The sequence below is a fragment of the Pipistrellus kuhlii genome, unplaced genomic scaffold (genome assembly GCF_014108245.1).
Source record: "Pipistrellus kuhlii isolate mPipKuh1 unplaced genomic scaffold, mPipKuh1.p scaffold_m20_p_14, whole genome shotgun sequence".
NCBI classification, from domain to species: Eukaryota; Metazoa; Chordata; class Mammalia; order Chiroptera; family Vespertilionidae; genus Pipistrellus; species Pipistrellus kuhlii.
This window is the reverse complement of record NW_023425449.1, coordinates 47,885,096-47,900,425: the sequence shown is the minus strand read 5'-3', so window position 1 is coordinate 47,900,425 and position 15,330 is coordinate 47,885,096. Positions and strand designations below refer to the sequence as shown.

Genomic DNA, 15,330 nt, shown 5'->3' with positions numbered 1-15,330 from the left:
GTTTCCCGCCTCCGCTCCTTTGTGCCTGGGCGCGGGCTGTCCTTGGCAACTCTTGCTCTGTGTGTGCCTGGCTGCTGCTAGTTACAGCATCTTGTCTGCACCCTGGTCTGGAATTTGCCAGATGTTTTTCAAAGGAATATTTATGTTTAATAGTAGCTGTCATTTACCGAATGCCATCGTTGTGTGCATGTTACATGTATTGTCATAGATCCTTACAACAGTTCCGCAAGGTGGTAATTTTGCATGTGACAAATCTGAGGCCAGAGGATGTAAATAACTTTCAGCCTCACAGCTGCTGAGCAACTAAGTTCAAATTCAAACCCATTTCCATCTAACTTCACTCTCCGCTTTTTTCTACTGTACCACATGACCTGCACACTTTTAATTTCCAGAAACAGAGATGTTTTGGAAAGTAAATGATATTAAGAACACGTGTTAATAGTATACGGTCTGGACTAAGTAAACAGCTCAGTAAGTGACAGAGGCGAGGTAACTGGGAAATATTTGGAACAGTCAGACCAGGAGAGGTTGCTAGTTTGACATTTAGAAGAGCTGCATCCCTTTTTGAGGAGGGACGCTGAATGTGGAGCCAGTGCCATGCCCTTGCTTCCATCCTTCTGAGCCGTGTACATGTGTAGGTATTCCTGGGTCCTGGGAGGGCTGTTTCAGAGGGGCTCTGGTTTAAAGGACACAAACTGAGAGAAAGAAGAGATGAGTTCCATTTAGCGCAGGTACAGTCCAAAGTCAACAGACAGGACAAGCACTTTTTCAATAGAAATGGCAGTCCCCAGTCTACGGCCATACCACCCTGAACGCGCCTGATCTCAGAAGCTAGGCAGGGTCGGGCCTGGTTAGTACTTGGATGGGAGAAATGGCAGTGCCCATGGTTTCTTTTTAAATGGGCTGCCTCCTGGGTTAAGCAGCCATTATGGACAGTGAGGGAAGCAGTAAACTGCAGAGCCAGGTCTGGATTTATACCAGCTCAGGTAACAACTACAAGAACTGGGACAAGTTATTTAATTTCTGTAAATGTCAGTTTCCTTAGGTCCCTATGGTTTAGTATTGTAAAGAGTTGAATGAGATGAGGAAATTGAGACTGTTAACTCATGGAACAGCAAAAAAAAGGAGTAGAGTGCAGTTTTGAACTGGAGTGTAGGGAGTGATCCCAGGGCCTTTGCACTGTTGCCTTCCCTGTGTGCTCATTACTTCATGTTAAGAAGCTAGACATGCCAGGGATCACCTGCCTCTTCTGAGTGGGTTTCTTGATTATATAAATGGCCCAAAATGCTGGTTCGTTATAGGAATTGCTATATTTGTGAGGCATTTCAAGCTACGACACATAGAGAGGATTTCATTATAGAACTAGAGGCCTGATGCACGAAATTCTTGCAAGGGGCTCAGCCCTTGTAGCCCTGGCTTCGTCCTGAAGGTAGTCTGGCTGACTGGTCTAGTTAGCATATTACACTTTTTTTATAGATGAGGAGAGCTCACAGTTACATATACACTGTTGGGTTAATTTTAATTATTTGGTTATGATTTCAAAATTATTTTTTACTGTGTTTGATGGTACATGTTTTCTTTTATAGCATATCAGAGTTATCCTTAGATTCAACCCTCCATGCCATCAATCTGCATTGTAACAACATCTCGAAGATCGAAGCCATTGACCATGTCTGGAATTTACAACATTTAGACTTGTCATCTAATCAAATAAGTCAAATAGAAGGGCTAAGCACACTGACAAAACTACGCACTTTAAATTTGTCCTGCAATTTGATCACAAAAGTAGAAGGTGTGTAAGTGATTTTCATGTAAAACTTTGAATAAGGGAGATGACATAAGTCCATTTTTTTCCTTCCCAAAAGAATGGGATAAATAGTAAACTTTTGAAAAATGACCCTAAAATTTCTTATATAAAAATTTTTCTCCTAGAAGAGTGATTAGCCTTTTTCAAGTATTTTATAAAATACCAACAAAATTGATTTCACTGTTGTTTAATTTGACTGTAGATTTGCTTCAAAACAGTCTGAAATAGTATTGCAGTATTATATAACTTTAATATATTGATTATTAAATCCTGTAAAAACTTTGTTTTATTTTTTTTAGGACTTGAAGCACTAATTAATCTGACTAGACTGAATTTATCCTATAACCACATAAATGATTTAAGTGGTAAGTAAATGTGCTTAATCTATATATATAAAAGCCTAAGCGACTGTTACAACTGGTTGACTGATCGCTATGACATGCACTGACCACCAGTGGGCAGACACTCAATGCAGGAGCTTCTGTTGGTCAGTGCGCTCCCACAGCCAACCTCCTGTGGCTGGCCAACCTGATTGGCACCCATCAGGGCCAGCTGGCCAACCTCCTGCAGTTCTTCCCCGCCCCCCACCCCGACCCCGATAGGCCCCAATCAGGCCTGGGCTATGGGCTAGACAGCCCTGATTACCAGACAGGCTGAGGAGCCCCACCCATACATGAATCCATGCAGCAGGCCTCTAATTTTTCTATATTGCTGAATATTTGCTATGCGTGGTGAGTTAGGATGAGCTCAGCATGTCAAAAAGCTGAATAATACAATTTTTGATGAAAAATCTCATCTAGAGAATGTGTTGGTACCAAAGCTACTGCTGAATGAAAAATTGGGATTAAAACTTGGGTGATCCATAACAGGACAAACTTGGATAAGAAGGACCTCCTTTGGGAGAAATGGTATTTTAATCTTAGATAATTAATGAATATACTATTCTAGAGAGGAAGAATTTCAATAGAACTCCCTACAGTGATAAAAATATTCTAAGTGTGTGCTGCCTGGCATGGCACCCAGTGTGCCAGGCGAGCATTTGCAATGTGCCTCGTGCACTGAGGAACTAGATTTGTCGTTTTATTTACTTTCAATCAAATTTAAGTTTAAATTCCAAAGCCACCTGAGGCCGTCCTACCAGATTGGACAGTATGGTGTATAGCATCCCAAAGGCCATGACAAATTGAAAATCAAATATGTGCTTTTTTTTTTTTTTTTAACTTCAGTATGTCTAAAAAGGTAAAATATTACCTACTTTTTAACTGATTAAAATGATACACTGATAAAGTGAAAAAGTTTCATAATTATTCATTACATTATTGCTTAACTAGGTCATCTAATTATCTTCATATATGAAACAGCCTTATTCATTCATTTGTTTTCTCCCCTACTAGAAAAATACTACCCTATGCCAGGTGTTTAATATACAAAAAAGGAAATGATCTTGTCACTACCCTTAAACTGAAGTAGCAGCAGTATTTTAAATTTCCCCCCAAAAGATGTGTAAGTATTAGGATCAAATATTGGCTGTTGGTCTGTCACTGCTGTGCACTGTTGAGCAAAGTCTGCTACTTTTTGGATGAAATTTCCTTATCTGAAAAATATGAATCTTAGATATGATAATAATTTACTTACTCAACAAATATTTATTAAAGAGCACCTGTAGACAGATAGAGTTCTTTTTTTTAATATGTTCTTTATTGATTTTTAGAGAGAGACGAAGGGAGGATAGAGAGATGGAAACATCTATGAGACATCCATCGGCTGCCTCCTGCATACCCCTTATTGGGGATCAAGCCCACAATCAGGACATGTGCTCTGACCAGGAGGAATTGAACCATGACCTCCTGGTTCATGGGTTGACCCTCAACCACTGAGCTATACCAGCCAGGCTGGACAGATAAAGTCCTTATAGGAAACGATTGTGGAGCATCTAGAACTTATATACTGGTAAATTGCTGGTAGAATTCAAAGTAATATAAGGACTTTGAAAAACAGTTTGAAGGTTTCTTATAAGGTTACATGTACATTTATATACAATTCCACTCTAGGCATTTACCGAAGAGAAACGAAAATATGTTTAACCAGAGACCTGTACATGAGTGTTTGTATGTTTATATAGCTTTTCATATAATCAGGTTTCTATGATTATCTGTAATCTCTAAAAACTGGAAACCACCCACTTACCTATCACCTGGTAAACAGATAAATTGTGATATAGCCACACGAGGAAATAAAAAGGGATGAGCTATTGATACATGGATGAATCTAAAAGGTATTGTGCTAAGTGAAAGCATTCACAAAAGGCTACACTGTATGAATCTAATATGTGCCATTCTAACAAAGGCAGAGTTATAGGGGCAGAAATCAGATCATCGGTCACCAGGGCTTGAACACAGGGAGAGAAAATTGCCTACATAGGGACATCCTGATCAGGGTGGTGGAAATAAATGTTCTATATCTTAGTCATGGTTAAAAAAAAACTATATAAACTATATGTTGGGCAAAGCACATGGGACTCCATACTTAAGAAGTGTGAATTTTAGTGACTGAGAGAAGGAATATGAAGAAAATGTAGTAGGCAACCCTGGAAGTTCTAATTGCTAATGCTTAGAATGATGTATTTTATTCAGAAACACCTTGCCGGAGAGCAGAGCGTGGCAGTGTGTGTGCTAGAGCATGCGGCACACGAGGACTCAGTGAGCATGTTGGACCTTGGAACAGAGGAAGGAAGTGTGCCTGGAGCACAGTAAATAGGGTTCGTGTGCAGAAGGAGATGAGCAAGTAGGAAAAGGGTGATGTTTGCATGTTGTCAGGTACAACGGTGGCCATTTGAGGGCTTTAAACAAGTGACCCAGTGCATGTGTTAAGAATCACTTGGGCTGAACGAGGAGGATGGTGTTAGGACGGGAGTGGGGGACATCAAGCTGTTCCAGGTGTCCAGAGGAGAGGTGAGACCTGGACCGGGTGGAGACGGGAGGTGGATAAGTGTATTTTACAGATGGAGGCCGTAGGACTTGCTGATGGGCACAATGAGGGAATGGAGGAGAAAGAAATCCAAGACGATGAACATGAGTTTTCTCTGAAGCAACAGGCACATGATGGCATCGCTTCCTGGTGTGAGATGATTGGGGAGGAGCAGGTTTGAGGTGGAGTGAGATGTGTGTGTGCACACGTATGTTGAGTATTTGGGTTAGAGCTAAGATCTGGCACATTGGTGGTGTTTGCAATCATGAAATTGCGGGAGGTCCTGGAGAACCTGTGGCTGGAGGAGGGGACAAGCAGTGATGAGTGTGTGTGTGTACATCGGTGATACTGCTGCCCTGACACTGCCAGAGTGCGGGAGGTCCTGGAGAGGAACACTAGAGACAGCCAGAGATGTGGAACGGACCTGACAGTGCAGCTGCATCTCAGAATGGCCCCTCCAAGAGAAGGGAGGCTGGGCCATGGTCCACTGACAAGCCCCCTTCTCCAGCACTGAAGAGAGCCCTGCACGCACACTTTTGGGCTGCACCTTTGATCAGCAAGCTCCACTTGGAAGCAAGTTCTGAGACAGGAAAGAGAAATAGTCAGTTATACCCGTTTCATAGCACCATTATTTACAGTAGCCAAGATTTTGGAAGCAGCCCAGGTTTCCATTAGATGTATGGATAAAAAAGCTGTGGTACATTTACACCATGGAATACAATCTACACTAATAAAAGAGAAATATGTAAATTGACCGTATCTCCACAATGCCCACCAGCCAATGGGGGGAATATGCAAATTAATTGCCAGGACAAAGATGGAGGTTGCCCTGCCCTCCAGAGACAGGATGCCTGCAGTGAGGGGGAGGGTGGAGGGAGCTACAGAAGCAGCTCTGGCTGGAGCAAAGTGAAGATTCCAGCCAGAGGGAAGCGAATACTGCAGACTCCAGCCAAAGCCAGCAAAGACTCCGGCCAGGGCGAAGGCCTGAGTCCCAGGTGCTGGAGGAAAACTGGTGCCGGTAGCAAGGTGAGGGAAGGCCTATTGCATGAATCTTTGTGCAACAGGCCTCTAGTGTGGCCATAAAAAAGGATCTCTTAACTTTTGGGACAGTATGAATGGATCTAGAGAGCATTATGCTAAATGAAATAAGCCAGTCAGAAAAAGACAAATACCATATGTGGAATCTAATTAACAAAATGAACACACTAGTAAGACAGCCTGCACTCCAGGGGCACCTGAGGCTGTCCAGGTGGGGTTCCTGGCTTACCATTCCCCACATAAGCTGGGGCTACAGGTATTACCAGCAACTAAATCAAATGCTATTTGTATTTTATGCTCAAACCATCAAAGGAAATGTACTCAGTGTTTGCTTATCAGGAAGGAGCCTGGAGCCTTGCTTGTTCTGTAAGTTCCTGCGTGGCCTGGGAAGCACAGGAGTTTTGTTTGAATGGAACTCATATCAGGGGCCTCTGTTCTCAAAACAAGCAGACTTGACTGACCCCCTCCACAAGGTGCAGCTTCACAGCGAGGCCTCGCTCACCCTGCACCTTTGCCTCGAAGTAGAACCCACGTAAAGTGTTCCGTGAGCTGTTGGGGAAATAGCTGCTGTGGTATCAGCAGGGTTTTTTCATCTTGCAGGTTTGATGCCCCTTCATGGAATCAAACATAAGCTTAGATACATCGACCTGCACAGCAACTGCATAGACAGCATCCATCACCTACTCCAGTGCGTGGTGGGTTTGCACTTCCTGACGAACCTGGTTTTGGAGAAGGATGGCGACGATAACCCTGTCTGTCGGGTGCCAGGTATGACCCACTAATTCACCATGCTTTGTGACTGTTCACAGCAGCTGGTGCTTAGAACCTGCTTTTATTTGTCTTAAGCTTTTCAGCTTTTTATTATGTATTTGGAAAAACAATTGCAAGGTAAAATATTTTTTAGACAAACTAAGTTGTTTTTAAAAGAAGAACATGATGAATAGATTAGAGGCTGTATTTTATATTTATATTTGAGTAGAGGCTCAGTGCACGAAATTCGTGCAGGGATGGGAGGTCCCTCAGCCTGGCCTGCACCCTCTCTGAATCCAGGACTGCTGGTCTGTTGCCTGATCACCCCTAACCACATGGCTGCCTGCCCGATTGCCCCTAACCCAGTGGTCCACAAACTCATTAGTCAACAGAGCCAAATATGAACAATACAACAATTGAAATTTCTTTTGAGAGCCGAATTTTTTAAACTTAAACTTTTTTTAACGCCACTTCTTCAAAATAGACTTGCCCAGGCCATGGTATTTTGTGGAAGAGCCACACTCAAGGGACCAAAAAGCCACATGTGATTTGCAAAGCGCAGTTTGCCAACCAGGGCCCTAACCCTTCTACTTGCCTGCATGATTGCCCCTACTGCCTCTGCCTGCCTGCCTGATCCCCCGTAACCGCCTCTCCCTCGGCCCATATTGCCGCAGCTTCATCTGGAAGGTCGTTCGACTCTCCTGTCTAATTAGCAAATTATGCTTTATTATTATAGATAAGTGAGTGTCTCAGAATTAAATTACCATTGTGATATATTCTTAGAGTGTAACTGTAGGCAGCTGTAGGTACATCTGGTAGTTGACAAATTTATTTGATTCTCCAAGTAATTTACCTCTTTAATGCATGAGTTTTCGTTTTGGATATATCTCCAGGGTACCAAGCAGTTATGCTGCAGACCCTGCCACAGCTTCGAATCCTGGACTGCAAGAACATATTTGGTGAGCCGGTCGACCTCTCACAGATTAACTCCTCAAGTCTGCAGTGTTTTGAAGGTCTTTTGGATAATTTGGCTTCATCTGATTCTCCCCTAAATATCAGTGAAGATGAGGTATGGTATTGGGTTTTCCCTAATATTAAGATGCCTTCAGCTTGTCCTTAATAAGCGCACATGCTGAGGGTCTGCTGGTGTCTGTCTTAGGTTGCTGATGGAATGCCACCGGTGGTTACAGCCCCCACGGGTGATGACATGGCCCCCCGGGACCCGTTTGCAAGTACACCGACTGACACTGGGCTGCCATCTTTCATGTCTGTGTGCCCACCTGAGCCAGAGAAGGTTAATGAAGATACCGATTTTCAGAACGAGATGAAACTTCAGAAATTAGATGATCAGTTTTTACAGCTTCTCAATGAAGTAACTATTTTTGCTATTTTTCTAAGTCCTGTGTTTGTTGAAGAAATAGTAGTTCAAAAAATGTAAAGTAAAAATTGGTACAAGCAGACATCAGAAACATTGGACTGCATCTGTGTGTCTGTCTATCAAGTCTTGTCTTTTCCAGAAGTGGGACTATTACAGCCCCATGGCAGGAATGGTGATGTTCTTTTCCCTTCATTTTCCTTATCCTCCTCTGGACCTTCCTAATGTGGTTTCTGTTGTGCTTCCCTTGTTTCCACCCACTCACATAATATTTTAAACTCTCTACACCTGTCAGTGAACAGGGGGAATGGGAGTCACTTTTGACCCCTTCTGTCATCTCTTCAGGTGTTTGATGGTCCAAACCACTTCTGGAACCCACAGCTGAGTCCAAGTTAATGCATAGACTTCCTCCTTGGACTCTGTACAGTAGACTTTCCCCAAATGAACCTCTTCTTCCCTGAGTTACTCATTCTGCTTTGCCCCTTACACCGTATTCAGGGTGAGCTACAGTCCTGGACTTGCTGATGTCAGGGTCCTGGCCTCACCCTAGCGGTCTTGTCCAGACCTGCAAAGGTGTTGCCTTGGCCACCTCCCCTCCCAGAACATAGCTCGGTATTACTTTATCTCCTGACAGGAGAGGCTGTTAAGTCAAATGTCAGTTTGACTTCAAAATTTGTAATTTTAATATTTAATTATTTTCTGAAACTGGATTGGGTGTGGGAAGCAAAGAACGCTTATGGGATGTTTTTGGTTCGGTGGGGTTTTAATAATCCTGAACTATTGTCATAGCTATGGGACTAGCACTGCCAGATAAACAAGGTCTCTCCCCTTTGGTGAGGGGAGAGTGAAGGCGGCTGCGGCAGACTTAGTTCCTCTGGGGCTGCAGAAGAGATGGTGATAGGCTTGGGCCGCAGTGTGGACTGGTGTGCTTTGACGTTGACATACTTCTGGAGCTCCGTCTCCTTGGGTTTCATGCCCATCTCTTCTCATGGCCGACTCTTTGGCCAGAGTCACAACTTAGATTTCAGCTGGACTTAAACATGAGCACACTTGGCAGCTTCTCTTGCCCTCGAATATCTTTCTCGTAATGTTTCAGTCCAGTAGGTAGGGTCACGCTCACTGTGTTCCCTAGCAAGGAATCTGGGAGACCCGAGAGTCCTCTGTAGGGAAGCCGTGGAGCCTCATCAGATGACCTTGAAATCAGTGTGTGCATGACTGTCCCTGCTTTGTTTTCACGGCTGTCGTGGTCCACTAGATGACTATTCCAGCATTTACTTATTGTGGTCCAAATGATAAGTAAATGTTATGTTCTGTTTTGGGTTCTGTCAGTTGCATGCAAGTTGTTAAAACGTCCAATTATGACTTGGATTTGCCTGTTCCCCTTCAACGTTCTTAATATTTACTCTTTGGCCGAAACCTGTTTGGTTCAGTGGTAGAGCGTCGGTCTGCGGACTGAAAGGTCCCAGGTTCGATTCCGGTCAAGGGCATGTACATTGATTGCGGGCACATCCCCGGTAGGGGGTGTGCAAGAGGCAGCTGGTCGATGTTTCTCTCTTATCGATGTTTCTAGCTCTCTATCCCTTTCTCCTCCTCTCTGTAAAAAAATCAATAATTAAAAAAATATATATATTTACTCTTGGTTTTCAGCACTTCAGCTGCACTGTGCTGAAGGATGGGTTTCTTCATGTCTGTCTTGCTGACGGTTTGTTTCTCTGAGCATTTTAAATCCAATATATGGAAACTTGTGGGCATTATATCTTCAGCTCTTTTTCTGACCTCCGCTCTCTTTATTCTCTCTCCTCTCTCTCTATTCAGAGTCCACATGACCATTGCTGCTGTCCCACAGTTTCCTGAGACTGACATCTTATTAAGTTTACTCCTCGGTATTCTTCATGCTGAATAATTTCCACTGTGCCATCTTCAAGGTCACTTGTTCTTTCTTTTGTCACCTCATTCTTCTGTGAAGCCCAGCCAGGGAATTTTTACTTTAAACATTGTACTTTTCCTCTTTTTAAAAATAATTCTCTGCTGAGCTTTTTTCTCTCTATTCATGACGAGGATACTTTTTAGGCCACTGAGCACAATCAGGTCTCTCTTTATTGCCCGTCTGTTCTCCTGGGAGCAGTGAGGCTGGCTGCTGCTGCCGGGTGGGTGCTGCTGGGTTCCTTTGGATATTGTGATGGATATTGTGAGTCTCTGTGGAGACTCGATGCCACTAGTAGCCTCCAGGGTCCCTGTTTTTGTCTTGAACTTTGTCACTTGGGCTGCTTACTGTTGTCCTACACTTGTCATCTCTGTGCTGTCCTCTGATTGTATAGACTCCAAAGCCTGGCATTTTCACCTGAGTTTTGGACTTCTGCACAGCTCTCCTCAGGTTAAAACCACAGAGACAGAAGCACCGCGTCTAGTTATTTTCCCATGGGTCAGCGACTAGAATAAGCCTGTATTTGTTCATTTCTCAGGGCCTACAAGTAGTTTTTGTTGGTTGTTTTGTTTTGTTTTGTTTTTCCTAGAGTTTATAATTGTTACTTGAGAGTGTCCATCCATAGGAGCTTACTTGTCCACACCAGAAGCTGATTCCCCGTGTTTAATTCCAAGCTTTCTGTCTTTATAAACTTTCGATCTTGTAAGAGCCCATGGTAGTTTAGGAGATTTCAAATTTTAGTCTTTTTTTACTGATTCAAGCTTTGTTTATTTTTTATTCTAGACTTCTACTTCTTTAATGAATAATGTTCCCGAGAAAGACCTGATGCTGAAAAGAGACATGGATATCACTTCTGAAAGTGATTATGGAAACAGAAAAGAATGCAATAGAAAAATTCCTCGAAGATCGAAAATCCCATATTATTCTAAAGCAATTCAGACCATTAAGCACTACAACAAAAATAGTAACTCTTCCATAAGGTACTTGTTTCCGATTTGGAAAGTCAGATGAGGCCCACACAAGTTACTGCTGCTCTTCCTTCCACCTTAAAGCTCTCTACTTTTCTAACGGCAGCCACAGGGCTCTCAGCCTTGCTCTGTGCCTCTGTGTACATTTATACAGAACCACCCTTTCTCTGGGATAGAGTGTCCTTCACTTGTGAAAAGTAAACACTGCACATTCTATGGGTTATTTTCTGTTCCATTCTTTGTAGTTACAGTCATAAAATGAAGCAGCCTTTCTTTAAAGACTTGTATGTGTGTTCCTCTCTGGCAAACTGCAGCCAAGTGGAAGAGGTGGAGGAGCCGAGGACTGAGCTGATGAAAGTGAACATCAGTTGCCCAGAGGACACCTACCGGGTAGGGAAAAGACTTAGGAGAAATGCATGCAAATGACCTTGGTTTGAAATACAGGGAGTCCCAGAAAAATAACACATGTTTTTATTGGAGTGATGGAAATTAGTTTATTTTTCCTTCCTGGTTTCCAGATGTTGTGTAATGTTATTATTTGTGTAATTTTTGAATGCAGGGCAACCACACACTTACTTAATCAGATTCCAGTTAAGTTCCTGTGGAGAAGGCCTGTCTAAATGTCCACACTCATTCCCGGCAGTGCCTCCTAACCTCTGGCTCTCAGGCACCCCATGTCTAAGCAGATCGGGCCTTTGCACGGAAGTCTGCCTCTGACACACCGGGCGTGCTAATTCAGGGTTTTCAGGGACTTGCCCAAAAGCCACTTAGGGGCCTGTGGATCCCGGATTAAGAGGCATTTAAGAATTTTAAAATTCTTAAGTATTTGCCAGAATCATTCTCACGTTAAGAATTTTTGGTGTACTGATTTATTTATAGCTTTATTAATTTGGCCTTATTTTACTTGCAAAGTTCTGGTTTTGATTGTGATGTCACTGATCTTCTAATAATATAATTGCTTTTTAAACTGTTTTATACCTATCATGCTATTGGTTTTCTCCTCTTATTTTCACATATAGAAGCTTTACTGTTGATAAAAATAATAGTAATTGTCATGACAGTGATGGCAGCTAACTTTTCCTGAGTGGTCATTACGTGCCTGGCACGGTCTGTACGCTTCACTCCCGTTGGTTTGGTTAACTCTCCCCCCAGCCCTCTGAATGAGCTGCTGCTGTTTCCATGCTGTAAATGAGGAAATTGAGGCAAGGTAACTTTTACAAGTTCACACAACACTATTATTTTCTTTCAGATACTTGTCGAGCAGCTAGATCAGGAGAGAGAGAAGAGGTGGAAAGCGGAACAAGCTGAAAAGAAGCTCATGGATTACATTGATGAACTGCATAAACATGCAAACGAAAAGAAAGACATCCACAGCCTGGCTCTGCTCACCACAGACAGGTAAGGGCCATCCCAGCCTGGAGCATGAACTCGCAGCGGGAGCACCTCCATTTCAGCTCGCTGAGGTGAGATCAGACTGTGCAGTGGCAGAAGCTTCAGTGCGTCAGCAGCTTGTTCAGAACAGAGAATGCAGGCCTGTTTGTTTGGGCTCAGCCAGCGGGCTCAAGTAGATCAGTGCACCTTCTGAGTGAGGACTAGCAGGAACTCCTGGAGGCACAGGCTGCATGCCTCCATCCTGCTGGCGGGAGGCCACACCGCCACAGTGCCTGAAACAGCTCAGCAAAGCTTGCTGCTGAATGAAGTTCACATACGATGACGTTTCACTCATCCAGGAAGAATGCTGTGCCTTTTGGCCCAGTGTTAGCCCAGTTTGGCCCAGTGGACTCTGATTTTCTGCCTTTTTTTAATCTAGTGAGAGTTTGAAACATACTGCAAATATCCCACTCCACTGTGACCTTTGATGTTGACTACAGATTTTGTCTTTTTAAATGAGTAATATATGCATCTGATTTCTGTTTTAGGTTAAAGGAGATTATTTTTAAAGAGAGAAATTCCAAAGTGCATCTGGAAGTTATGGTTCACAAACTTCAAAACGAAATTAAGAAACTAAGTATTGAATTAATTAAAGCAAGAGATCAGCAGGAGGACCACATCCGGCACCTGAGAGCCCTGGAGCGAGCGCTGGAGAAGATGGAGCGGCAGAAAGGGCAGCAGCAGGCGGCACAGGTACTCTGTCCTGCCTGGCCCCTGGCGCTGCGGAAACAGCTGTTGTCCAGTGGCCTCAGAGGTGCTGGTGTGTGCAGATCTCCTGCCGTGCGAGTTGGCTGTGGAGCTGCTGAGTGAAGGCTCCTACACTCACAGCTATCGGACGACCTGGTGGACGTGTTGCAGGTTGTGAGGCTTGTATTCCCAGAGCCAGGATGTAAGGCTCTTTGGGGCATCTGAAGGGTTTTTTTAAATGAATTTATTGGGGTGACATTGATTAATAAAATTCTATAGGTTCAAATGTTCAGTTCTGTAAAACATCAACTGTATATTTTTCTCTTAATCCCTTCGTCTATTTCACCAAGGCTAGCAACCCCCTTCTCTGACAGCCGCACCAGTCTCTTCTCTGTCTCTGTGTGTCTTTCTCTTTTTTGTTGTGAAGGTCTCTTACCTTCACACTTTCTGATCTGGATGAGGTGAGCAGCAAACAAAGCGAGGGTCACTGCTGCCAGGGCTGTCCCTGATGTGACCACAAATTCATCACCTACGACATTTTGAAAGTCAGTTTGGGCATGAGGTTCTGTTTCGAAGGCACTTTTCCCTGGGGAACTGGCAAGGGAAGCAGAGGGCTGTTGTCTTAAGTCCTATCATTGTGTTTTCCCCAGATGAGGCTTATCGAAGAGGTGGAGCTCAAAGCGGCAGCTGCCGACCGAGAAATTACCTTGCTTCGAACTTCCCTTCAGCAAGAAAAGGACCAGGTGCAGCAGCTTCACGATCTCCTTGCACTGAAGGAGCAAGAGCACAGGTAAACGCCACTGGCATGGCTCAGTGGTTGAGCATCCACCTATGAACCAGGAGGTCACAGTTCAATTCTCATGGCACGTGCTTGGGTTGCAGGCTCGATCCCAGTGTGTATAGTTGGTGGCCGATCAATGATTCTTTTTCATCATTAATGTTCCTATCACTCCCTTTCTAAAATCAATAAAAATGTATTTTAAAAAAAAGCTCAGGTGAATAAAAGCGTACCAGGCAGTGGGGACAGTCAATCAAAGGAAAGAAGCTGCTTGGTTCCCCTGCCTTCTCTCCTTCCCTTCCACAAACAGGAGCCAGGACTGTGCAGTGGGAGGCTAGTTGAAGAGCCCATGGGAGGGGCAGCTTGTGTATGTGGTAGGGGCCCCTCAGACACAGGAGACTTACTGAGGTGTGGGTACTTACCTGGCAGCTGTGTCTGCATTTCCACTAATCCAAAATGAAGTTGGTCATTGGCATGTGCAAAAAGATTTTACTGGGTCTCCAAGTGACAGCGTGCTCACTTCCTGGTTCTTACTCCTGTGGAGCAGGTGCTAACAAACTTCCTTCCAAGGGCCAGAGAGAAAAGATTCCCTCCCAGCTGGAGTGCTCAGTGGTTAAGTGTTGACCCAGGAACAATTCCTGGTCAGGGCGCATGCCCAGATTGTCGGCTCCATCCCTGGTGGGGGGAGAAGGGGTAAGCATGCAGGAGGCAGTCGATGTTTCTTACTTGTGTTTCCATCTATCCTGCTCTCTTCCTCTCTCTTTAAAAAATCAATAGAAACATATCAATAAAAAAAGAAAGAAAGAAAGTGTTCCAGGCTTTGCGGGCCACGTCTAAGTGCCTTTCCTGCAATCAGGGCTTAAACCAGTGGGCGTGTAAGTGTTCCAGTAAAAGTTGGTTTATAAATCATGGGCCTCATGCACCACCCTTCTCTGAGTCCCAGTGATGGGAACACTTCCGGCTGCCCATCTCCAGCTGCCCCAGCCAATTCCATGATGTCATGTAAAAATTACATACTGATGCTTTGGTTTGGGGATTGGCATCCTCTGTGTGGGCAGACAGCTATAAAAGATTGGAGGAAAACAAAAAATCTAAAAATCGGTATTTAGTTTCCTTTACATATCTTTTTTTAACATCTTGTTCTAGTTTAAAGAAACTCAGACTGGAAATAATGGATTTTGTATTATGGGCTTGGTTTCTTCAAGAAAAATAGTGGTGAACTCAAAGGAAAAAAATGGCCTTATATCAAAAGATTGGTGAATAATTTCACAGTTTAACTGTTTGTTTATTTTTTCCGTAATCAACCACTATTACCAGTCAGGCTGTGTTTGTTGTATGTCAGAGACTCAGCCAGAGCACAAGGCACAGGGAGGGAGAGCACTGTCCAGTGCTCCTGAATGTCTTGGGAATTTAGACCAGGGACATGCCTCTGATCCCATTCACGGAGCACAGTCATGAAAACTCATTCCTTGTCTGTCTTGTCACAGTTTCTGTGTTTGAAGGTAGGAAGCTCATCTTAGATGATAGGGAATAAATAATCTATATATATAAAAAACCAGAGACGGGAAAGCCATAATGGCCTGAACGACCAGGTGCTTAGACACC

General features: G+C 43.7%; 1 protein-coding gene across 13 annotated transcripts in view; it reads left to right on the top strand.

Moving 5' to 3' along the window:
* The window catches only part of LRRCC1 (leucine rich repeat and coiled-coil centrosomal protein 1), a 29,334-nt gene that overhangs the window by 580 nt on the left and 13,424 nt on the right, over nucleotides 1-15,330 (top strand). For 2 of the 13 annotated variants that reach the window (XM_036437359.2, XM_036437362.2), the window contains exons 2-11: nucleotides 1,587-1,792; nucleotides 2,107-2,172; nucleotides 6,413-6,580; nucleotides 7,456-7,631; nucleotides 7,722-7,934; nucleotides 10,645-10,841; nucleotides 11,075-11,219; nucleotides 12,079-12,227; nucleotides 12,749-12,953; nucleotides 13,598-13,737. In XM_036437359.2, coding sequence (XP_036293252.1) covers nucleotides 1,587-1,792; nucleotides 2,107-2,172; nucleotides 6,413-6,580; nucleotides 7,456-7,631; nucleotides 7,722-7,934; nucleotides 10,645-10,841; nucleotides 11,075-11,219; nucleotides 12,079-12,227; nucleotides 12,749-12,953; nucleotides 13,598-13,737 — 1,665 coding nt within the window. Of the gene's footprint in view, nucleotides 1-79; nucleotides 295-1,585; nucleotides 1,793-2,106; nucleotides 2,173-6,412; nucleotides 6,581-7,455; nucleotides 7,632-7,721; nucleotides 7,935-10,644; nucleotides 10,842-11,074; nucleotides 11,220-12,078; nucleotides 12,228-12,748; nucleotides 12,954-13,597; nucleotides 13,738-15,330 lie in introns of those variants that run through there. The other 11 variants (XM_036437367.2, XM_036437366.2, XM_036437361.2 and 8 more) reach the window with 10 other exon arrangements.